At 39.0% G+C, this 23,887-nt stretch overlaps 1 protein-coding gene across 11 annotated transcripts in view; it reads left to right on the top strand.

The window, feature by feature from the left end:
• The first annotated feature begins 851 nt into the window (after positions 1 to 851).
• Positions 852 to 23,887, top strand: part of POC5 (POC5 centriolar protein) — a 31,209-nt gene continuing 8,173 nt past the window's right edge. Inside the window, exons 1-10 of one of the 11 annotated variants that reach the window (XM_061429998.1) lie at positions 921 to 1,011; positions 1,384 to 1,545; positions 4,916 to 5,011; positions 9,756 to 9,897; positions 12,333 to 12,416; positions 12,698 to 12,894; positions 14,433 to 14,609; positions 16,331 to 16,435; positions 18,072 to 18,251; positions 19,567 to 19,720. In XM_061429998.1, the coding sequence (XP_061285982.1) occupies positions 4,928 to 5,011; positions 9,756 to 9,897; positions 12,333 to 12,416; positions 12,698 to 12,894; positions 14,433 to 14,609; positions 16,331 to 16,435; positions 18,072 to 18,251; positions 19,567 to 19,720 (1,123 nt within the window). In that variant the 5' untranslated portion in view covers positions 921 to 1,011; positions 1,384 to 1,545; positions 4,916 to 4,927. Of the gene's footprint in view, positions 1,012 to 1,361; positions 1,546 to 4,915; positions 5,012 to 5,072; positions 5,522 to 9,755; positions 9,898 to 12,332; positions 12,417 to 12,697; positions 12,895 to 14,432; positions 14,610 to 16,330; positions 16,436 to 18,071; positions 18,252 to 19,566; positions 19,721 to 23,887 lie in introns of those variants that run through there. The other 10 variants (XM_061430000.1, XM_061430001.1, XM_061429996.1 and 7 more) reach the window with 10 other exon arrangements.

The raw sequence follows: 23,887 nt of genomic DNA, 5'->3' as shown, positions 1-23,887 counted from the left end.
TTCCATGATCCAGCGGATGTTGGAAATTTGATCTCTGGTTCCTCTGCCTTTTCTAAAACCAGCTTGAACATCAGGAAGTTCATGGTTCATGTATTGCTGAAGCCTGGCTTGGAGAATTTTGAGCATTACTTTACTAGCATGTGAGATGAGTGCAATCATGCGGTAGTTTGAGCATTCTTTGGCATTGCCTTTCTTTGGGATTGGAATGAAAACTGACCTTTTCCAGTCCTGTGGCCACTGCTGAGTTTTCCAAATTTGCTGGCATATTGAGCGCAGCATTTTCACAGCATCATCTTTCAGGATTTGAAATAGCTCAACTGGAATTCCATCACCTCCAATAGCTTTGTTCGTAGTGATGCTTTCTTTTTTTTTTTTGTAGTGATGCTTTCTAAGGCCCACTTGACTTTACGTTCCAGGATGTCTGGCTCTAGGTGAATCACTGTTGGTCTTTGTTAAAAATTCAGTCTTGCCCAAGATTGAAGTAATCAGCAGGTGGCGGGGGTAGTGATTCTGTCGTGGTGCACCGGAGGAAGGAGACAATTCATATGCCTGAGGACCACACGCATAGACTACGGGCATTTTCGAAAAGACAACAGTATTCCACTCTAGCTGACTTCAGTCCCGCTTGGCAGTCTAACCAAATCGGTTCTCAGGGTTGCCCGGTAACCCGCAGGCCAGAACCGCACTGATTTCGGGCTTCTGACCGCGGGGCGGAGCTACCTAAAACTGCGCCCTCTCCGAACCAGCCATAGCCAGGCTGCTTCTCTCCGGAAGCAACTTCACTCCGGCTTCACCCTCCCCCGGTCCGGAGCCCCGCCCCCGACGCCCGGACCAATCAGACGGCAGGTTGCTGAAGCTCGCGGCCAATGCCCAGGGCCGTCTTTACTTCCTCTTTGCAGTTTGAAACTGTCAGGTTGCTGCTGGGGAAGCTGTTGGACTCGCTGTTGTTGCAGCGGCGACGAGGGGAGAAGACACGGAGCGTGGAGTTGGGGTTTGCAGAGAGCCTCGGAGGTGGGTAAGCGGCGCCCCTGGCGGAGGCTCTGGAGTGGGATTTAAATAGCCTCGGCCGGGGTTGCAGCCCCTGGGGATCGGACACGACGGGGTTGGGGGCGTCTTCCGAAAAGTAGGGCCCTTGAGCTGCTGCGGGACGGCAAGATCGAGAGATTTCCCCTCCTCCGCGTCGGGGAAGAGAGGGCAGGAAGGAAAGTTGCCTGAAGTGTAATAACGGTATTGCAGCTGCAGGTTCGGGTCATTTAAGACGTATGGGGTAAAATGACCGTGTGTGACACTTCATTGTATTTAAGTAACAATTTGATGTGACACAGCGGTAAGAGAACTTGTAGCCCTGTGCTTGCTCGCAGCTGCCTTTTCCTCTGCCTGTAGTCCGTGGCGTGGGGAGGGGCTGGCGCACCCCCTTGCCTGCATTTAGGACCGGTCAAGGCCGCAGGAACCTCACTCAGCTGCCAGCTTGCACGTTAATTCACTCTTCCAGTGCCTCCTGGGGATTAACTTGAATTCCTGGACCCCGCTTCCAGTAACAGCCAGGTAATTACCAAGATCTAATTTGACTTCTTTGGCCTTAGACAAATGCTCAGAACTTTTTATCTCGTGATTTCTGAGCTCTTGGGTTAGAGAATTCTGAAAATTTGATTGTCTGATGTCCATCTGCTTTCCATCAAAGCAAGTTTGATTTTCTCCTTTGTCTCAGAACTAGAAACAATAAGGAAATACTACTGTTGTAGGGTTTTAGATAAATTGTCATACTTTTGATGTCATCAAAGCAGGACAGATGGAAGATTTATAGCATATTTTCTAAAAGTATACTGTTTTGCATCTGCAGGATATATATATATATATATATATAAAAAGAAGCTCTTTTTGAGATGTGACCATGATTTTCAGCTTATTTGTGTACCCCCAATCCCAGCCCCCTTATTACCAGTCTTCAGACACATCCTAAAGGAAGACGTGAATGGAAATAGAAAGGACAAAGTTACCACAGTGGTGGATTTGAGTCCCTTAAAGCAGCCTTCCTTGCTGCAGATGCATGTGCTTATTTTATCCTCCCTAATTGGCTTAACTAAAGTCAGTCATGCTGAGATTTAGTTTACTTATCTTGTGTCTACACAGTAATGCTCATTGAATACAGTTAATATTTCCTTTCCATAGTCTAGCCTCAATCTGTATTTCCATTCTAATACTGCACTTCTACCTGGATCTGCCCTTTCTCCTTCAATTTCTTCATCTGGTAATTTTCAGCCTACTTGATTAAGACTTGTTCTACTTTGCACTGAAATTGTTCAGGCAAATGCCCCAGCGACTTCTGATTACCAAACTCAAGGGATTCTGCCAGATTCTCATCTTCCTTTGGCATCTGTCTCTGACCATTCCCTCCTGGAAGTTTTTGTGATGCTGTTCTCAATGTTCTATTGTTCTGACTTCCTTTTCCATCATTTTCGGTTCCTCTTCACTTATCCTTTAAATATTAGCAGTTCTGATTTTAACTTTGCTCTTGTTACAGTGGTGGTGGTGTAATCACTAAGTCATGTCCCACTCTTGCGACCCCATGGACTGTAGCCTGCCAGGCTCCTCTGTCCATGGAATTTTCCAGACAAGAATACTGGAGTGGGTTGCCATTTCCTTCTCCAGGCATCTTCCCGACCCAGTGATTGAACCAGTGTCTTCTGCATTTCAGGTGGATTCTTTACCTAGTGAACCGCAAGGGAAGCCCATCCCAGCTACAGTAGTGGTCCTTAACTTTACTAAGGCTTTAGTACCCTCCGGACACATATTGGAAGATGAGGAGCCTCTTTCTAGAAAAAAATATGCATGCGCTAAAAAATACTGCACATGGTTTGGGTCTAGGGACCTCAGAATAAGAACTCACACTTCTTTTCCTAGGTGATCTTAACATCCCCCTTTTATCAGCAGTTCCCATTATGCTGATTCCTCAAAATGAATTTCCAAACCTTTACCTCCAGTGTAAGGCTCCCACTTTGCTTAACTCCATGAAGCACCTTTCACCTTGTAGCCATTGTGAGTGGCGGTACTTGGAGTTGTGCGTCAAATAACTGGCATGGCCAGATACTGCATACGTGCAGCCTCACTTCAGTGCCTTAGAGTCACCTCACCCCAGTAAGTCTGATAATGAGACCACATTACCCTTCCCCCAGCCTACTCATCTTCCTGTATTCCTTGCCTTGGAGAGTATCACTACCAACCATCGTTGCCAGCCAGAAATCTGGGCCAGACCAGCATTTCTTCCCTTTAACCCCTTAACTGATTATTGATCACAGTCTCGAATTTCCACTGCCACGACGCAACTTAGAGTCATACCTCTGACCCCGTTTATCTCCTCGGATTACTACCAGAAGGAACATATATGTCTTGGACTACTGCAGTTGGCTCTCAGTTGCTCTCTCTTTAGTATCCCACCTCTCAAATCCATCCTGAAAGCTGCCAGAGTGATCTTTCTAAAAGACAAGCCTGATCATGTTATCACTTGTTTAATTAAGAGTTTAATAACTTCTCCTAGAAAAAAGGCGAAACTTTTTAACATGATGTAACTGTGATCTTCCATGATCTGGCAGCTCCTCACCTTGCCTGTTTCATCCTTAGCCAAACCCTGATCTGTGCCCTTTGCTCCAGCCTCACAAAATACTTGAAGTTCCTGGCATATATGTCTACATCTCTTTGTCTTTGCCTATGCTGCACTGTTGCCGCACATATCCTTTAATCTTTTATCTGTCTTTCAGGTCTCAACACCCCAGTCGGCTCTTCCCATTTCTTCACACCCTCACTGTCCTACCCCATGAAACAGGCTACTCCAACCTTTCTACTTTGTGCTTCTGTTGTTTTAGTATTTAACAGCACTTTTTTCAAAAGTAATTAAATTTATAACATCCTTAAAATCATACTGCTGCTCAAAGCAGAGAAGGCAGTGGCACCCCACTCCAGTACTCTTGCCTGGAAAATCCCATGGACAGAGGAGCCTGGTAGGCTGCAGTCCATGGGGTCACTAAGAGTCGGACACGACTGAGCGACTTCACTTTCACTTTTCACTTTCATGCATTGGAGAAGGAAATGGCAGCCCACTCCAGTGTTCTTACCTGGAGACTCCCAAGGACAGAGGAGCCTGTTGGGCTGCTGTCTATGGGGTCACACAGAGTCGGACATGACTGACACGACTTAGCAGCAGCAGCAGTATATGCATGTCTAGCCCTTCTTGTAGATTGCAAAGTCCTTGAGGACAAGGACTTCTTCATCTTACCTTTTTCCCCAAGTCTTACATATAACTGGTATTCAGATCATTTTGAATAGTCATTATTTGCCTTTTAAATAATTTATGTACTTGTCACTAATAGTACTTATATCATTACTTATTTTTTGGTTAAGATCTTAAACAGTGTTTCTTTGCATGGTATTAGAATTTGTTGTTCTGTATAATCTTGCTTTTCTTAAAAGAGTATTCCCAAAAGGTCAGTTCCCCAAGCAGAGAATTTACACAAATCGTTCATTCCCTCTGGGTTCAGTGTCTCGTAGGAGAAGACACAGCATCTAGGTGCTCATGCGTTGTTCAACATCAGTCACACTCTATGATGATCCACACCCCCCGCTGTGGCTGTTTCTGAGGAGCTTCCATTTTCCTTTAGTCTTTTCATGTGTTTACCTCATCTCCTTGACCACATCATAAGCTCCCTACTTGGGAGCTGAGTATTTTTTTCTTACCCAGTGATTTTTGTCTGTGGGTGTTCAGTATGTTGAATGATTTTAACATGTTGAATGATTATTGTTTCCAGGATAGGATGTAATTACACACAATACACACACACATACACTCATATTTAGAAAGCATTTTATTTTAGTTTAAATATTGCAAAAAAATAAACTAAAGTTAGCTTTTACTGTTTTATAGTATTTATACAGAATGTCATCAGACGGGGAGATATGCTCACCTCCGGTTTTGCAAAAAGACTCCGACCGAGGCAGTTCTGTCTCCTCAGATCTTCAGGTAGGAAGACATGTCTAAATTTACTATGACTTTCTTATTTCAAATACATGACGGTATGAGGAAAACCTAAGAATACATTTCTCATTCATTCATGCCTTTACATTCATAACTATAATATGTTTATAATGTGTGTAAAATTATAATGATATCAAATGTTGGGAATTATTTTACACACTTGGAAAAATACCTTGCATTGTTTTAATTAACCTTTCAGAAAATAATCATGAACTCTTTTAGCATTCTCTGTACCAAAGCTCCAAAAAATAAAATGAGAGGAGAAGCTGAAAATCTGAAGAAACACTTTTTTGGTTGAAATTTTCTCTTTGTAGCTCTGTCTCATGAGTGTTGCTTTCACTTTAATGCAAATCAGCCTGATGTGGAAACTGTCCAGAGTTCTGGGGCCCTAGACTCCCCAGTGTTCCACTCTTGGTTCTGGCCCCTGTTGCCGCACCATCGAGCACCCGCTGGTGCCCAGGACCTGGGCAGTGACAGGTACACCGACTATGCAAGGTGTGGCTTTTATACGAAATGTTTTAAATTCCTGTTAATTCTAAACGTTTTACCATCAAAAATATGGATTAAGATTTCTAGAGTAGATTTTAAATGGGAGAATACTGACATGGTCTATCTTGGGTTTTCTCCCTCTTAAGAGGGGAAAAGCTGGATGGTATGTTTATGCCTAAGTAGAATAAGTGGCGTTTGACACCGTGGAAGATGACAGAAGCTTTAGGGAAATATTTTATGAAACAAATGTGTTCCTTTAATTGAAATTACAGGTTGAGGAATTGGGAAGCTATTGGAAAAGTATCCGTGAGTTTTTACTAGGGTAAAAGTGGTCTGAAATTGTGACATAGATGTTTCATCCTTGCCTTCCTTTTGAATGGTATCTCCCCCATTTCGTGCTTTCTTTTTAGGTGACAGTGCTTTACTGCATCCTTCATCTTTTCTGTATTCCAACTTCTTCAAAAGAGAACGGTTTAACTTAGGCATACCAGTGATACTGTGATTTATAATAAAAATATTTGGTCATCCTCACATTTCTGGCACAGAGCTCCTAAAAATATTGGAATTTCCTAACTAGTGAGGAAATGAAGGTATTTTTTGTTACATTGATGACATGACTTTTGGACTTCAGCCAAGGATGAAGACTGGTTGCCAGGAGAAGGCCAACCACATGATTAGCTGGTTGGAAATTGCCATCACACACACTCCCCCACTGTGAGGGAGGGGAGAGGGCCTGGAAGTTGAATCAGTCGCCAGTGGTCAGTGATTTAATCAGTTGTGCCTATTAATAAAGACCCATAAAAACCCAAAAGGACTGGGTTTGGGGAACTTCCCATTGGAGAACGCGTGGAGGTGCGGAGTGACTGGCCTGTCAGGAGAGGGCATGGAAGCGCCACACCCCTTCCTCGTACCTTGCCCTGTATATCCCTTCCCTCTGGCTGTTTCTGGAGTACAGCCTTTTATAATAAACTGGCGGTCTAGTATTATGTTTCTCTGTGTTCTGTGAACCCTCTAGCAAATGAGTCAAACCCACTCTGGTCCATAGCTGGTTGGTCTGAAGCACAGATGATAATCTGGCTTTGGACTGGCATCTGAAGTGTGGGGCAGGGAGGGCAGTCATGGGACTAACCCTCAACCTGTGGAATCTGATGCCGCCTCTGCTGGAAAGTGTCAGAATTGAGACACCCAAGTGGTGTTGGAGAATTGCTTACAAATCACACTTTGTAATTGTTGGGTCCAGAACCCTTATAAGACCTTATAATGTGAACACCTTGTAAGATCTCGTGTTGTCATTTTTGTCGAGAAACAAAGCTTTATGTCAAAAGAAATCTCTAGAGTAGAATTTTAAGAGATGGAGGGGGAAGAATCTTCTAGACATGCCAGAAATCATTTTGTGTTATTGGTTACCTGTGCTTAGAATGCTACCCTAACTGAGATTCTGTTTTTAGTAACCCTCAACTTATGACTCTACTGGTCCTTGACAACAATTGAAAGCCTTCCCATATTCCATTACTGGAAACATTTAAAAATATAAATGCCAAAAATAATGTTTAAAATAACATAAAGTAACTATATACTTTGACATATATAGTAAATATTTAACACCAGACACTTAGTACAAAAGCCCCTCATAAATCAGTATTCCCCGTAAGGGCATTTTCATTACTGTTTCCAACATGTGAATGCTTCATAAGACCGATGATGATAAATGCTGAAGGATGGGCAGCATCCGTAGTACTTATTGACTTATCATTTCCTCTAATCACAACTTTGAAGTGTCAGCCAGTTGCCCTGACCGCACTTGGTAGGCATGGGTTCAGCTCTATTATAGGGTCACATCAGTCCAGCGATTGAGGGGGGAGGCAGAATTACAATTTTTGGTCATTAGGGTTCTTTTTTACCTTAAGGCAGGTTACCTTTGACAGTTAAGGAGAGATTATTAAGCTCAGCTCAGTGCTCTTTGATGACCTAGAGGTGTGGAACAGAGGGGTGGGTGGGAGGGAGGCTCCAGAGGGAAGGGATGTATGTATACCTATGGCTGATCCACGTTTCTGTACAGCGGAAACTAACACAGCATTGTAAAGCAGTTGTACTCCAATCTTAGACACAGACGTAGAGAGCAGACTTAGGGACATGGGGTTGGGGCAGGGAGGGAAGGAGAGGGTGGGTTGTATGAAAGAGTAACATGGAAATATACGTTACCACATGTAAAGCAGATAGCCAAATGGGAGTTTGCTGTATGACTCAGGAGCTCAGACTGGGGCTGTGTAACAACCTCGAGAGGTGGGATGGGGAGGGAGGTGGGAAGGAGGTATACGAGGGAGGGGACATGGGTATACCTGTGGCTCATTCCTGTTGATGTTTGGCAGAAACCAACACAATACTATAAAGCAATTAACCTTCAATTAAAAATAAATAAATTCATAAAAATAAATTATAGTCCAATTTTTTTAAAAAGGTACGAAAAAGGAAGATGGTATTATTTATATTTATCCTAAACTAAAAAATAACCCATGTGGCCTGTGTCTGCATATATGAAATGTAAATAATTGTTTAAATGACTAATTTTTCCATTTTTTCCCTTAAAGGCAGTTAAAATATATATGTATATTAAACATTATTAATGTATACGTATTTACATCCCCTTTAACTCATACTGATTGTTGTGGGAACTTAGAAATATGTGTTTGGATCTTTCTCCCTTTTCTGAGGTCAAACTAGGGAAGCCTCAAGTTAAAGTCATTGACTGTCCCTTCCCCTCCATTCCTTGAGGCACAGTTTATTCCTGTGGTAATAAGCTAACTGAGCAGAGCTGATGTGGCTGGCTAGTTGTTACTGCCTCCAGAGGAAGTGGATTCTAAAAAGTTAAAGATAGCAAAATACTTGGGTGTGTTTAGTTAAGTATTCTTACTCACAGAAACCCATAGGGAAACAATACGGGTTACTAATTTTCAAACACCCATACTGTATCCTAATGTTCTTATTAAAGGTGGGGCTCTTTCTTTGATGTAGACAATCTCTGTTAATTCAATTCAGCACGTAGTTACTGTGACATTTCAAGGAGGTAATTTGGAGCATCACTTAACTCTTCATCCTGATGGTGAATCAAATAATAAGACACTTATGACTAATGATGATAATGGAATTTTCTGTATCTGAACTTTTTATGGAGAAAAATTAATATTAAATAATAGAGTAAGACACTTCATAGCTTTTAAACCTTCCCCCAATTCCTAATGCAAAGACGTTCTCTAGGTCCGTGCCATAAGACCCTTAGAGGGACTTCAGCTAGCTGCATGTGCAACTAAAAATCCTGCATGCCACAACTAAGACCCAGTGCAGCCAAAATAAAGAAATTAATTTAAAAAAAAAGACTCTTAGAAGTCCTTAATAGGAATATATGTGGCCTCAGTGACCAGCCCCTTTTGAACAGAGACTAAGTTCCAGTACTGAGAGAATTTTTTTTGACTTGGCTAAACAAATATCTATCTATCTGTATCAGGAAATTCCTTTTTGCTTTAACCTTGAGGAATATTCCTGTAGTGCCTACCCTTGGTGACCTGCCATTTTTTAATCCTCTTTTCTCATGTGCCATGATGTTGCCAGCAGGTAGAACTGAACAGGTTGGCATTCGTGTTCTCTTTTTCACCTTATTATTCTTTCTCTACCAGTATTTCTCTTAGACTCTTTCCATGCTTATATATGAAAAGAGACTCAGGGTGGTTGTAGAATTGGGTGGGGCAGGAGGCGATAAGAGCCAAAACTACTTTTCATCCCTAGACCCTCCCACTGTAGAGTCTTTGGGAACAGCATCATGGAACTAAATTCCAAACAGGCATGACTGGGTCTTTTTCTCCCCTGCAAGCAGTTGCCAGTTGAGAGAAGGTTCTTGTGTGTTGTAGCTGCTGATAGGCTTCAGGAAAATGCCCCAGTAATCTTTGTGTCACTGCTTTAAATTGACATGCTGAAAGCATATGGGTGCTAAAGCATTATCACCAGAAGAAATTGGGGTAGGTCTATTTGTTGAATTTCTTGCTTGTTTTTAAGAAATTTCACTTACTACAAGAGAGTAAGTAAATGATGAATGAAAAACATAAATCCCAAGTACACATTTCTTTCTGTTGTTTGGGCATACTGTTTTGGAAACTGGAGTAGAAAACATCTTTGTGACCATTCCTTTACCAGAATGTCCATTGTGACAGGGGTATAATGCATTTTTTTTGTTGTTGGCTTTTCATAGGAAGAGTATGAAGAACTGCTTCGTTACGCTATAGTGACTCCAAATATTGAAGCAGGTGTTTCACAGCCGTCTCATTCAAAGGGAGAAGCAGTGCCAGATATTAAAATTCCTGCTACAATTGATGATATTCTTCAAAATTCAGGTTATGTATATTTTTCAAGATGTCCCTTAATTTAAGATGTTTACTGAGCTTTTTAATTCTGTTGATTTATGATAGTGAAAATACTTCTGTAGTGCTTCTTCTCAATCAACAGTATATGTCTGTCATCTGGGGGAGAGTTTACATTTTAATATGTTTTTCTTGGCTCTTATATGACAGTTGAATTTTTATTTGAACTTCGTTTGACTGTCATGAAAAATCATAAAATTAAAGCAAACACTGTAGCAATTACATGTCTCTTAGTGTAGGGTGTTGCATCTCTTTCAATACAATGGTTTTATGCCGAGAAACACTGGAAATGAAATTCCCAAGCCCCCAAACTGGAGATAGTCCATAGATAGCCCGCAGAACCCCTTAAGTTCATGACCACGTGATCGGACTTTGTCAGCAGCATTTATCTGGGCCTGGAGGACTGTCTGAATTGTCACCACGAGGACGAACCCACTTGGGAACTGTGTTACTGAAAGAACTGAGAACTAATACAAACCAGGATGTGTGTTGATAGATGAGTGAGTGAAAGGTGGAGAAAGGAGGATGAAGCTCCTTTTACTGTCTGTTCCTTATTCAATACAAGATCCCAAACAGCTCACTCAAAATGAGTGTTTTTCAAGGGGCACAGACTACCCTCCTGAATCAGCCCTGATAATGATCAGTTATTAGCAGTAGGTAAACCCCAAAAACCCTCCTCCAAGCGCACAGCACAGCCAGCTCAGCCACAGGCTCTCGGGCGCCTTGGGGGCCACAGCCCTGCTGTCTGCCATTCCTCTCCCCCGTAGTCGTGGAGTCTCATTGCTTCTCATCCTACAGCACAAGATCAACGAACAGGACCAGAACCTCAAAACGTGTATTTCTTCTAACACTGAAACATACTAGCACTGAACAGTTTCTGCCCAAATTTTGTTGATCTTCAAGAGATATGACACTTGGATTTATTCATTCTCTATGAGTGATCTTGACCATGTTTTAATTACGTGCATTTTCTACTGAGCAAACCCAAACCCAAATACTCTCCTACAGCAATCACTTGGGGCTTTCCAGGTGGCTCAGTGGCAAAAGAATTCGCCTGCCCATGCAGGAGACATGAGTTCAATCCCTGGGTCGGGAAATCCCCTGGAGGAGGGAATGACAACCCACTCCCATATTCTTGCTTGAAAAATCCCACAGACAGAGGACCCTTGCAGGCTGCAGTCCATGGGCTTGCAAAGAGTCAGACATAACTGAGTCCACATGCACATACGCAGAGTCTTTGGGACCTAAGAATGCTTGTCTTTTCTAGCATCTACAATATAGTCAAAGCTATGGTTTTTCCAGTAGTCATGATGGATGTAAGAGTTGGACTGTAAAGAAAGCTGAACGCCAAAAAATTGATGCTTTTTACTGTGGTGTTGGAGAAGACTCTTGAGAGTCCCTTGGACTTCCAAGGAGACCAAACCAGTCAATCCTAAAAGAAATCAATCCTGAATATTCATTAGAAGGACTGATGCCAAAACTGAAGCTCCAGTACTTTGGCCACCTGATGTGAAGAGCCGACTCATTAGAAAAGACCCTGATGCTGAGAAAGATTGAAGGCAGGAGGAAAGGGGATGACAGAGGATGAGATGGTTGGATGGCATCACTGACTCAATGAACATGAGTTTCAGCAAGCTCTGGGAGATGGTGAAGGACAGGGAAGCCTGGTGTGCTGCAGTCCATGAGGTTGCAAAGAGTTGGGCAGGACTGAGCGACTGAGCAACAACAATGACAGTATTTGTATTTGCTCTGCCCTTTCCAAAAAGTATTTGAGATCAAAGTGCATAAATTCAGTGAATTTAGACATTCTTATTCATACATAGACTTAGTTAGAGTGAACTTTGTAAATTTATCACCCCATTCTCTTTACTCTTGGTATTGCCATTGCTTGGTGTAAAGAAGGTTGTGTTGAAGCTGGCCAAGTATCTAAGCGTCTGACAAAGCCATCCTTGTGAGGTTCTTTTCCAGTTTCCTTTTTGCCATGTATTGACTAAAGGTTTCTGAGGTAGAAGTGAAGAAGTCCCTATTTGGAGGGAACCAGTGTCACTTAGGTTTTAGTAGAGCTAGTGAAAAGCAGCAGACCCTAGAAATGTCCAGTGTTGTAGGACATGACACTTACACTATATCAGTATGAACTGAATGCCACTAGTAAACTGAATTCTTTTTCATCCATATTTGTTGGGTGAATTAAACTTATTAATGATGCAATAAGACTTTTTTAAGTCTCACAGTTTTTCCTTCCTTCTTATTCTTTGTCTTAGTGTTCCTGTCCCTAGCCTACTGTATTTTCCTTGTTCTAAAATCTTACTTACGCACAGCTACCTTCTTCTATTAGGTATGTGTGATTAGGTATTTTATATAAGACTGATTAGGTTTAATTAAAAGAAAAACCTCTTTCTTTTCATCAGGAAATAGCCCTGCAGTGAGAGAAACAAGGATGGAAGTTGGAAAAGGATGTGATTTAAATACTTCAAGTCATTCAAAGACAGATGGTATGACTTTTCCTTAGCTTGTTTTTGTTAATATACAACATTTTGTGCTTTGGTGAATATTATCCAGGTAGTGAGGGGAATAATTTCAGCATATTACTTACTGCAAGGATTTTTAAATGCTACTATGGATAATTTGTTAAGCAGTACTTTTAAAAATAATTATATAAGATGCACAGTACACTTAAGACAGATTTAATGCATTATAATGTGTGGCGTTTTTTCTTAAAACTGCTGGATTAGAACGCAGATTAGATTACTCCAACTTTCCTTTTCTTCACCAGCAGCAGCATCCCCAAGGAAGCCGCCTCACCCGGTCATGGATTTTTTCAGCTCAAATCTTTTAGTTGACTCTTCCTCACCAGGGTCTAATTCCAGTCCTGTCGATGCCCATGAAATAATTGTGACCGATTTTCTTATTTCTGATGAAAACCTTCAAAAGATGGAAAATGTGCTTGATCTCTGGAGTTCAGGTCTTAAGGTATTACAGTTGTTTAATATGTAATGTAGCAGTTTTGCTCGAGACCACTGTTTATTCTTCATTTCTTTGAATTAAAAAGTTCAAAACGAAACAAACTGTAGCTGCCAAAGGTCAGTCCAGTGTTGTAAATCTGTGCTTCTCAGTCGTTACTGTCCATATGAGTCACCTGGGGATTCTGATAAACTGCAACTTCTTAGTCAGTCCTGGTTCAAGATGGAGCACTGCCTAACAAGCTCCCGGGTGACAGTTCAGAAGCCATACTTGGAATAGCACAGTTTTAAATAGTTGCTGGAACAGCTCTGCATATTCCCCTGAACTTCTCCAGTATTTTGAATGGCTCAGCCTGTGTGTGACTGAGAGAGACACTTGTTGAACCTTTCCCACGTCATACCTATGACTAATGGAATGGTCTCGTTTTATATGAAGCACAAGACCCAATCTTAGCAACATGTATTCATTTTATAGCCACTTACAGCAACCACAAGGTATAACTGATAAATTGATAAGAACTTATTTTTATTTTGGTGATGTTAGTGATCCCTAAGTAAAACAAAGTATTCCAGAAATGGCAGTTTTTCTGCAGCTTAAAATATAGTGGAGAAAATGACAGTTTTTTCTGAAACATAGTTTGAGAAAACTAAACTGAGTATTCACATACACGGAGAAATTATGATCATCAGAGTTTTGTGGCATCTATATTTTCTCCAATATTTGAAACCTTAAATTCTAGAAGTAAAATTTTGGTATAATTTTTCTCCATGAAACAGGTTTCATGCTTCTAACCATGGTGTAAGTCCACTGAGGTAGTACACCACCAACCATTTCAAGACTGTCACATGTTCAGTTAACCCTACTGTTATCCCTACTGTTTTTTGATAACATGATTATTTGGTCTTTTTACTTATGCCAGTCAGTAGGGTAAAAAGCGATCAGTCTTAGCAATTCATTGTAAGGTGCCCATTGTGATGAATGATTTGCAGGAAGAAAACATCAACTCTGATGGTCTCCACTGTTCATCTCTGTCTAAATACCATCCCAGTCCAGTGGCTTGACCTCAGCCATGGTCCTGCATTTCCTTTTTCTCTCATTCACCTAAATATGGATATTTAAGTCCTTGACTTTATTTGTCCTAGTTATTAATGAATGAGACCTAAAAAATTTTAATGACAGTTGAGTTCAGTCGCTCAGTCGTGTCCGACTCTTTGCGACCCCATGGGCCGCAGCACGCCAGGCCTCCCTGTCCATCACCAACTCCCGGAGTTTACCCAAACTCATGTCCATTGAGTCAGTGATGCCATCCAAGATTTCATAAAAGTAACTTAAAATGGGAGAAAAAAGTATGTACTTAGTATGGTGTGTGAACTAAGAAGAGCTGTGGCTTGTTGAACATGCACACGTTTTCATTAGTGGATTTTTTTTAATAGCTCTTATGTTGAATGCTTGTTTTGAGTTTTTTAACTTTTTTCCTAATTTCAGTGTCATTTTATGAGGAGCATTAAGGAGCAAACTACTTAATTGTCAGCATATTTATTTTTCAGACAAACATCATATCTGAACTAAGTAAATGGAGACTGAATTTTATTGACTGGCACCGAATGGAAATGAAAAAAGAGAGAGAGAAACATGCAGCAGATTTAAAACAACTGTACAGCCAGATCAACAGCTTGAAGGAGCTGCAGAAAACCTATGAGGTCTCCATTGGGAGAAAAGATGAGGTCTTCTTTCTCATACTGCTTTTTAAGTGAGAGTCAGTAAATGTCTTGTTAGGTAATAAATGCCAGGAACTGAGTGTTTAGATTGTACAAGATACAAAGGGAAGATCACTTCAGAAACTAGTAGAAAAGTAGATACATAAAAATAAGATTTATTCTTCATATTAAATGTGCTAGGATCATGTCATTTTATCTTGGCCACCACATTCAGTGTGCTCAAAGAGTGCTATATTGAGTGTGGGAACACTATTTTTTTCTTCCCCATCTTTTCTTCCTAACTGCCCTAAAGAGAATGTCAGGGATCCAGCATTACCCACATTTTAAACCATCCTTTTAGAGGGGTATAGATATCCCACGTTCCATCTGTGATATTTCTTTATTCATTCATGAAGTCCTGTCTTCATTATGTTGATAAGCACAAGAGCACTGTGTGTTTTGCTTTCTGTTAGCCTCTTAAAGAACTTGAGAGTAGGGTTCTGCTGCTGCTGCTGCTGCTGCTGCTGCTGCTGCTAAGTCGCTTCAGTCGTGTCCGACGCTGTGCGACCCCATAGATGGCAGCCCACCAGGCTCTGCCGTCCCTGGGATTCTCCAGGCAAGAACACTGAGTAGGGTTCAAATCTGTGCTAATCTGGGGCTTCCCAACAGCGCCTTGAACAAAGCAGATGGGCAGCAAACCTACAGCTCCCCTAGGAGGACGGTGGCTTTTGGAGAACAGCAGACAGCTCAGCTACTTGTCTGCAGATGCAGCCCTCACTGTTCTAGTGAACTAGATAAGACTGTGGTTATTTTTTAAATACATTTTTTGAGAGTGTCATAGGATGCAGTGTAGAATCAGTCATTTTACATAACTTGCTTGCTTTTTTGAAACAATGATACTAATGTCAGTCATTTTCTATATTACCCTCAAAACCCTGTCCTTGACAGTTTTAAAATATTTTATTAAATTTTTTTGTTTCAAAGTGTATCACACAAAAAGAGTATACATGCATATCTAGTTTTTGAAAACAAAGTGAACAGCTATGTGCCACTACACAGCTTAATAGAATACTACTAGTATCTTAGAATGCCTGCCCTTTTCCACTTTTGGAAATTATTTAAAGAACCAGAATAAATATCTCTCAGCAAATATGCCTAATTTACTAAATCTCTTTTAATGGGCCCAGTTGTTCAGTTCTTTATAAGAGAGAATATTATCTCAGGATTTAAAAGCCTTCATAGATTTTTTTTTAAAGAGAACAGGAATACTATCGCCGAAAAAGTACACCAAAATGTAACTATTATTTACTTTTATGAGTTTGTTGAATCCAGAAAATCATTAAACAGTTATTGAGGAACTTCTAATCCAAGCTATTAAAGGTACTTAGGGACTAGAAATATATTTTAAAACTGGTCTCTGCCCTCAAGTCTAGTGAATAAAAACATTTTGTATACATAGCAAAACTCTCCAATGTATGATGATTTTTCTTGAATTAAATGCCAGTGATCATATTAATTTTCATACACCTAAACATTTTATTGATTATTACTAGGATACACATAATGAAGATTTCTTTCCTCTTTTGTTCCCCTTCATTCATTGATAAGTAGTGTATTCACATGGGGAAGTTTTTTGGTCTTTTTAAAGATAATGAGGTTACCTAGATGAATACAGTAATGATCCGTAAGTATTCTTTCTAGCATTTTTTGATATATGAAAAAGTCATTTTACTCGTTGCTGTTTACAGGTGATTTCTAGCTTGTCTCATGCAATAGGCAAGCAAAAGGAAAGGATAGAGTTGATGAGAACATTCTTCCACTGGCGAATCAACCATGTCAAATCAAGGCAGGATGTAAGTGTGAAAAACAAAAGCTGATTGATATTTATTAGACTTCTGAACTCAGAAGCATTTAGAATCACGTATTAGAACTCTTGTTCAAGTCAGAGAAAGACTTGTTTTTTAATAAGTCAAAATTAATTTAATGTTACTCTTATTTTAAACTTGATGTTGGTACAGTTTGGGGAAAAAATACTTCCTTATATTTTGTTGACTTGTTGATACACATTTTCTGCCTCATGGTAGGTTAAATACAGAGTGTACCTAAATTACATATGTCCTGGTTATGGAACCCCTTTAACTAATTCGACCTCAGATTTAATTACATGAATTTATCATCTTTAGCATATCATAAGCTTCCTATATTGTTTCTACTTCTAAAATGCCTGAATTATCATCTTTAAAGAGGCAGTACTATATTTATACATTATAAAGTTGCATAAATGTTTGTTGTGTAATTTGCCTCAATAAGAATTTTAAAAATCCATGTCCATAAAGATTTTTTAAAATTGTTCTGAGTTTATGTATAATTTAAACTTGAATATGTTTGTTTTAATTACGTGAATATGTTAAATTTTAATTAATTTATTAAATTTTAATTAATTTATTTTAATTAAGTATATCAGTGTAAATATAAATTGAAAATAGTAGATGATTGTATCAGAAGTAGAAAAGTATGAAAGTATATATGTATCCCACAAGAAGACAAAGACTCAAGAATGTAGGGGATGGAGATACATACGTATAGATGTATTTTATTTATGATAATCATGTGAGTCATGGAGTAATCTTTATGCATTTAGTTCCAAGAGAGTAATATTTAAGGAAAAGGCTGTTACTGTCATGGAGTACGATTTCTCCTTTAAGAGTGCTTCTTAGTGCTTTCCTTTATTTCCCAGTAGATTAAATCTACATTAACCATATTTAAAAGGGCTATTTAAAATTGAGTCCTATTTGGAAGGTTATTTATTGGGTGACATAATGATAATATATTATATTCAAATGTTAGTTGAAAGAGTTTAAGTTGCCATCACTTTTTGAATAAAAATTTTTTTTAAGAAAATTGAAAATTGGAAATGCTTCTTCAGGAGACTTTAAATTCTTTGATAGAGGAATAGCATGTGTTCCTGCTAGGATCAATTTGCTATAAAATATGATGGCAAAAGTTTGCTGTAAAATATGATGGCAGAGTGTGTAAACTCATCTGCTTACGGTGGCCGCCAAGCTGGAGAGAAAGGGCCGTCTCGAGCCACACCGCCACCCTTTCTGCCATCCAGCTCCTAGTCCTGTTCTCAGCCAGAAGGTCATCAGATTCATAACCAAGATAGCATGGGCAAGTCACTCATTTTCTTCCATCGGGTGTTTTGTGTCTCCCCTACCTTGATGAGTTGCATGAAGCCGTGATGTAATGGATAGGAGCTTAGACTCTGGAATGAGGCAGGGCTGGCTCTGCACTTTCTGCCTGTGTGGGCTGGGCGTGTCGCTTAACCTCCCTAAGCCCGTCCCGTCTGCACATGAGAAGAGCGTGAGTACACGCTGTGAAGTGGTAACGCAGGCACCCCGCTTACCCCACAGGCTATGTTCTGTATTGCTGCTGCCAGTGTATTTACCAGTCCACTGTGTTTTGGGTTTGTGTATTACTTTCACTCAGGTTTATGAAAGTAAACTAGCTGACCAGTATTTTCAGCGAACTTTACTGAAGAAAGTCTGGAGAGGCTGGCGGGCCGTAGTACAGAAGCAGTGGAAAGAGGTGGTGGAACGAGCTTGTCAAGCCAGAGCTGAAGAAGTCTGTGTCCAGATTTCCAATGACTATGAAGCCAAAGTTGCTCTGGTAGACATTTTTTGCTTTATTTTCTCCTTTTTAAGTAAAAATTAAAAAGTTGAGTAGCCATCACTCAATGGCGAAGAAACCTGTTTCTCAAGTTTCATTCACTGTGGTGTGGGTTCAGATAGACTGTTGGGAAGGAGCAGCGCTGAGTCAGACTTACAGACTTTATTCTTTTAGCCAGTTATAATTTTGACCTCCAGACCTGTGTAAATCTCTTGTATGTACATTTCTCTTAGAAGTGTAAATCACCCACAGATCATTACCTCTCTAAGAAAGTGTACTTTATTAGGCTTCTTCTGGCCTTTATTTAGCTAAAAATGAAGACTAAAAACAAAAATGTTTACACCCATGGCAGATCCACGACAATGTATGGCAGGAACCGCCATAATATTGTAAAGTAGAAAGTGAAGTCGCTTAGTCGTGTCTGACTCTTTGCAACCTCATGGACTGTAGCCTGCTAGGCTCCTGCATCCACGGGATTCTCCAGGCAAGAATACTGGAGTGGGTTGCCATTTACTTCTCCAATTGTAAAGTAATTAGCCTCCAATTAAATAAGTTAGTTAAAAAAAAAAGTTTATCCTTATGTTATTTTAAATAAACTGTGTTTTTATAAGTTTGATAAAGCAGTTATATATAAATTGAAGTTATTTAGACTTATAACAATAATATAACATTGTTTCCAAGTGAAAACATTTGAGACACAAAATGAAAATAAGCACCATATTGAAGAATGCAGTAGGCCTCTTGAAATCAAATATTAAAAGGAAAATTTTTTTTCATCATTATAATACTAAATTCTTAAAAGTTTTATTATGCAAATAACATTCTGTGATTGACAATGACATGCAAAAAAAACGTAGTCCCTTTAGATTTGGTCTGTGGGTAGGTGTTGTACCTAATGCCACTTTGCACTTTAAATTCTGTAGATAACACTTAGCTAAAAAAAAAAGAAAAGAAATCAGGTACTGTTGCTGGCAGGATATTTTACTATCCAACATAAAAGTATATGGTAAGAAATAACAGCCTTTTGTATAATTAGAATACACCAGTCCTGATTGAAGCCAGTATGAAATTCCCTTTGTTTAAACCTTGACCTTATAGTTAAGAATGAAAATGTTGTGTTGATGGAGACACTGGAGGTAAAATGCATCTTTTAAAATAATTTGAGACTCCGTGGAAGAAGTATGCTAAAGTGATTTTAGTATTTCATACGAAAATAACTTCACAGTATAAGAAGTCTCTTTTTTAAAACAATAAATGATATTCTTCCTTGTAGCTCAGTTTTTTTTCTTCTTTTTAAAAATTCTCCTGATTTTAGTTAACTGGAGCTTTGGAAAATGCAAAAGCTGAGATCCAAAGGATGCAGCATGAAAAAGAGCACTTTGAAGATTCCATGAAGAAAGCCTTCATGAGGGGTGTGTGTGCGTTAAATCTTGAGGCCATGACGATATTTCAGAACAGAGGTGATACAGGTTAGTGTTTATTTAAGATTCTCTGCCTACTTTCAAAAAGGATTTGAGGAGATTTCAGTGACTGGTGTGGTCTGCAGCACTAATTTTCTTAACCAGTATCTTATCCAAACACTATTTTAAATATCATAATGTTATATCCAGTTTTAAATCTGCCATGAAAATTCTCTCTGTCATGGTTACTTACAGTATCTTATATCTGATCCAGTAAACTGTTAATATTTAGGCTCAGTGCTGTAATAATGCTTTGAATATATAACATTATTTTAAAGCTCTTTTAACTATAATGGTAATGCCTTTAAGTATAAAATTTCTGCTTGTTTCCTAAGTAGCCAAATGCCTTGAACTGTTTTGTTGATTAAATATTTCTTGTCTATTCATGGTTCCCCGTTTTTGCTTGTCTTCCAGTGTAAGAGAGGCCTCAACTAAAACTCATTTCAACAAATACAAATATAGGCCTATCTGTAGAAGTCAACTAAAATAATGCTGTGTCAAGAAAAGTCCATGTATTGGCTCAGATCTGAATGATTCTTATCATCCTCATGACATAAAACAGCTTTGCCACCAATTTACAATGGGGCCTATTTTGCTCACTGGGTTTTAGAAAACTAAAATTTCTTCTATGAACAAAGAAGATAATATAAATCTTCATTACCTGCTTTATAGCGGGTTCTTGTGAAAATGCAATGAAATACAATTGCAAGCACTTTAAAAGACAAAAAACACTTAACATGTAAGAGGCTAGTAATGATATAATTGTTGCAGTCTTAAGTTGGCCTCATAAACTTAATGTATATAAATATGTGAACATTTTTGCAGTATTTTTAAATCCTGCTTGAAAATCAGATTATTCATCAGTGACACAGTTTTATTTTGTAACATCGTTAATATGATTTCAGTCCTGTGAACAACTTGTCTGTGCTTGTTATGCCCTCATTTCAAAGCACCAACAAATATTTTTTATTTCAAATGTGTGTGCTGTGGATGGTGGTGAGTTCAGGCAAGTTGTGTTCTTTCTAAAGCAGTCGTGGTCTGTGGACCCCTGGCAAGTTAGAGACTTAGGCTCAGATAGACCCTCAAGACTGAATCTTTATCTTGCTGATACCCAAATGAGTACTGGATTTCTCCAACAAGTGGGCTTTTAATTGAGTAGTAATGCTGGAAACAAATGTACCATGTCCAGTGATTGAAGAATCTGCTTTCAGTTTTAATTGTTAGCAAGTTGAATATATTAAATTGAAGAAGTTAACTATCTACTTATAAAAACATGTACTGGGTTTCACAAGTGCAGTGAGAACTTAGAATCATTAGAACTTGCTACATTCGATTACAAGAAGTCTAACATAACCTACTTAAGGTTGTGAATTGACTTAGGATACAGTGTTTTACCACCTCAATATATTTACCATCTTAAATTTTTAAATTCAAATACAGCAGTGTCTCCTACGGGCAAATATGCATAGTAGGATTTCTGATGTGTATTCTGATCGTTATACAATGTGACTTATTTTGCTCCTGTTGCCTTTAAGTCTATTGTCATCTGTAGCTAATGCCAGGTTCTGGAATCTGAGAGGTTTTGCGTGGCCGTGTGCTTTGTTTATTATAACAATGGAAGAAAAAGATGGCAGGAATAGTAAGACACACATCAGCAGTACACTCTAGTATTGATGAAGCTACCAAAGGCAAAAGCTCATTGTAATCTAATGCTGGGCTTGCTCTGTGATAATTAAGTCTTGTGGCATTTTAATAACAGCTATTAAAATAGAATTTTTAAAATTCTCAAGAGAAAAGAAAATTATTCCTGGTCCCCTGAAGATAATTGTTTTTTATAATTTTTTAAATTTCTTCCAATAATTTGCTAGCCATAATCCTCAGTGCATCATATTGTACAGTGTCCTAATAAATCTTATAGTTCAGATAGAAGTTTCTCCTGCTGCTGCTGCTGAGTCGCTTCATTCGTGTCCGACTCTGGGACCCCATAGACAGCAGCCCACCAGGCTCCGCCGTCCCTGGGATTCTCCAGGCAAGAACACTGGAGTGGGTTGCCATTTCCTTCTCCAACACGTGAAAGTGAAGTCGCTCAGTCGTGTCTGACTCGTAGCAACCCATGGACTGCAGCCTACCAGGCTACTCCGTCCATGGGATTTTCCAGGCAAGAGTACTGGGGTGGGGTGCCATTGCTGTCTCCGAGAAGTTTCTGTGAGGTAGACAAATTGTGACAATACAAATGGCCTTTAAAAGGATACCTGCCAATTTTTAAAGTAGTTTTAGGAACAGTATAAAAATACTTTCTAGCTGAAAAATGTGTCCAGTTAGAATAATTACGATACTGGTTCCATACCTGATAAGTCTGCCGCCCACCTAAAAGTAGACAATCAGAGTCACTTCATGAAAAACATGTTAAAACTCAGTGTGTATGTGTGTTTTCAAAGCAAAAGCAGTCTTTTTATTTATTTTTATTTATTTATTTTTTTTTTGGTTAGAAATAATATTTATTATTCCCTCCCGCCATGTACAGATTACTTTTCAGAAACATGAACATATTATCCATGTCTTCATCAATAACAGTTTGTAGAAAATAAACTTAATTCATATCTTGTCAACAATATAGTTCTATCATTTTTTTGAAACAATAGCCATTTTATTTTTCCATGTTAGTTCAAGAATAGCTTCAAGTTTTACATTTCAGATCAAACCAAGACAATCTTTGTTTCTAGGTAATTGCCTCACAGAGCCCCCCCACCACCCCCTAAAAAATTCTATACCCTAAGTGATCAACTCTTCTTGTACATTCAGCAAACTTTATATTGGAAAAGAAAAAGAATAATTGAGATAGGTACTTACTCTCGTGCACAGTAATAAATCTAGCTGAGCTTCTACTCCTTGCTTTGCAATGATGTTTACATAAAATAAATCGTATCTTATCAAGTTACAATGGTAATTTCTTGAAATGTGTTTATGGAAGCTATACACTTAATCCACTGAAATTTCCTTCTGGTTTTTGAATCTGCAATTAAACCATCGCCATAAGGAAAAGCTTCATCCCAAGAAGCTTTTCTCTCTAAAGGCTTGAATCGTCTCTCAGATCATGTAAAGAGATACGTTAAAAGCACAAGAAAAAAATGTTTAGCTTGCTGACATAATGCCCTTAAGTTTGCTGACATAATGCCCATGTCTTAACTTTTTATATTGAATTAGTCTCTCCAAATTATTTCAAAGGACCTAGGCATTATAATCCTCATTAAAGTTTGTTAATGAAGTAACTGTTGCTCAATTTTATATAAAGATATTCTCAAGACAAGAACTTACATAGTAGCCCAAATTTCTAGATGGAAAGAGGACAACATAGAAAACCATTTAAACATAGGGTTACACAATGCCCTCTATTCAAATATTCTGAAACATCTCAGTGACTGAATATTGAAATCCTCACCTGATGTTTGATATCAGGTATATATGGATTTCCCTGGTGTCTCAGATGGTAAAGAATAAGATCTGGGTTCATTTCCTGAGTCAGGAAGATCCCCTGGAGAAGAGAATGGCTACCCACTCCAGTAGCCTTGCCTGGAGAATCTGTGCACTGAGGAGCCTGGCAGCCTACAGTTCATGGGGTCACAAAGAGTCAGATTTGACTGAGCGACTAAGCACACGTGCATATACAGTCTCAAATGGAAATTTTAACCAAATCCTCATACTGAGAGGGAAAAATCTAGAATAGGACCCTTCATCCTAGCTTCTGGAAGCTGACATTTTATATTTCTTTGATCTAAGACTAAGTTTCAGTTCTGAGAAAAGGTTACTATATGTCACTAAATCAGTTGTGTACAAATATGCTCTTAATTCATGACATATAATCTACCTGCAAGAATTCATTTCTTCTACAGGATCAAAAGTAAAGATTTTCGTGTTACAAACTGATCTATTACTGTTTGCTGAAAAAATCAAGAATTAAAAATACATTGGTTTTTAAACCACAAGTTGTGAGTGACAGTGATGTGTCAGTGTTGGTTAATCGACTGTAACAAATGTATCACTGTGTGCATAATATCCATTGTAGGGGAGGTTGTGGGTATGTGGGAACAGGGAGTATATGGGAACTCCATACTTTCATTCAGTTTAGTTGTAAACCTAAAATGTCTCTAAAAAGTTTATTTAAACAAAAATTCATTG

The sequence above is a fragment of the Bos javanicus genome, chromosome 10 (genome assembly GCF_032452875.1).
Source record: "Bos javanicus breed banteng chromosome 10, ARS-OSU_banteng_1.0, whole genome shotgun sequence".
In the NCBI taxonomy this organism is placed as follows: domain Eukaryota; kingdom Metazoa; phylum Chordata; class Mammalia; order Artiodactyla; family Bovidae; genus Bos; species Bos javanicus.
Note: the sequence above shows the minus strand (reverse complement) of the source record. Positions and strands in the feature narration are given on the sequence as shown.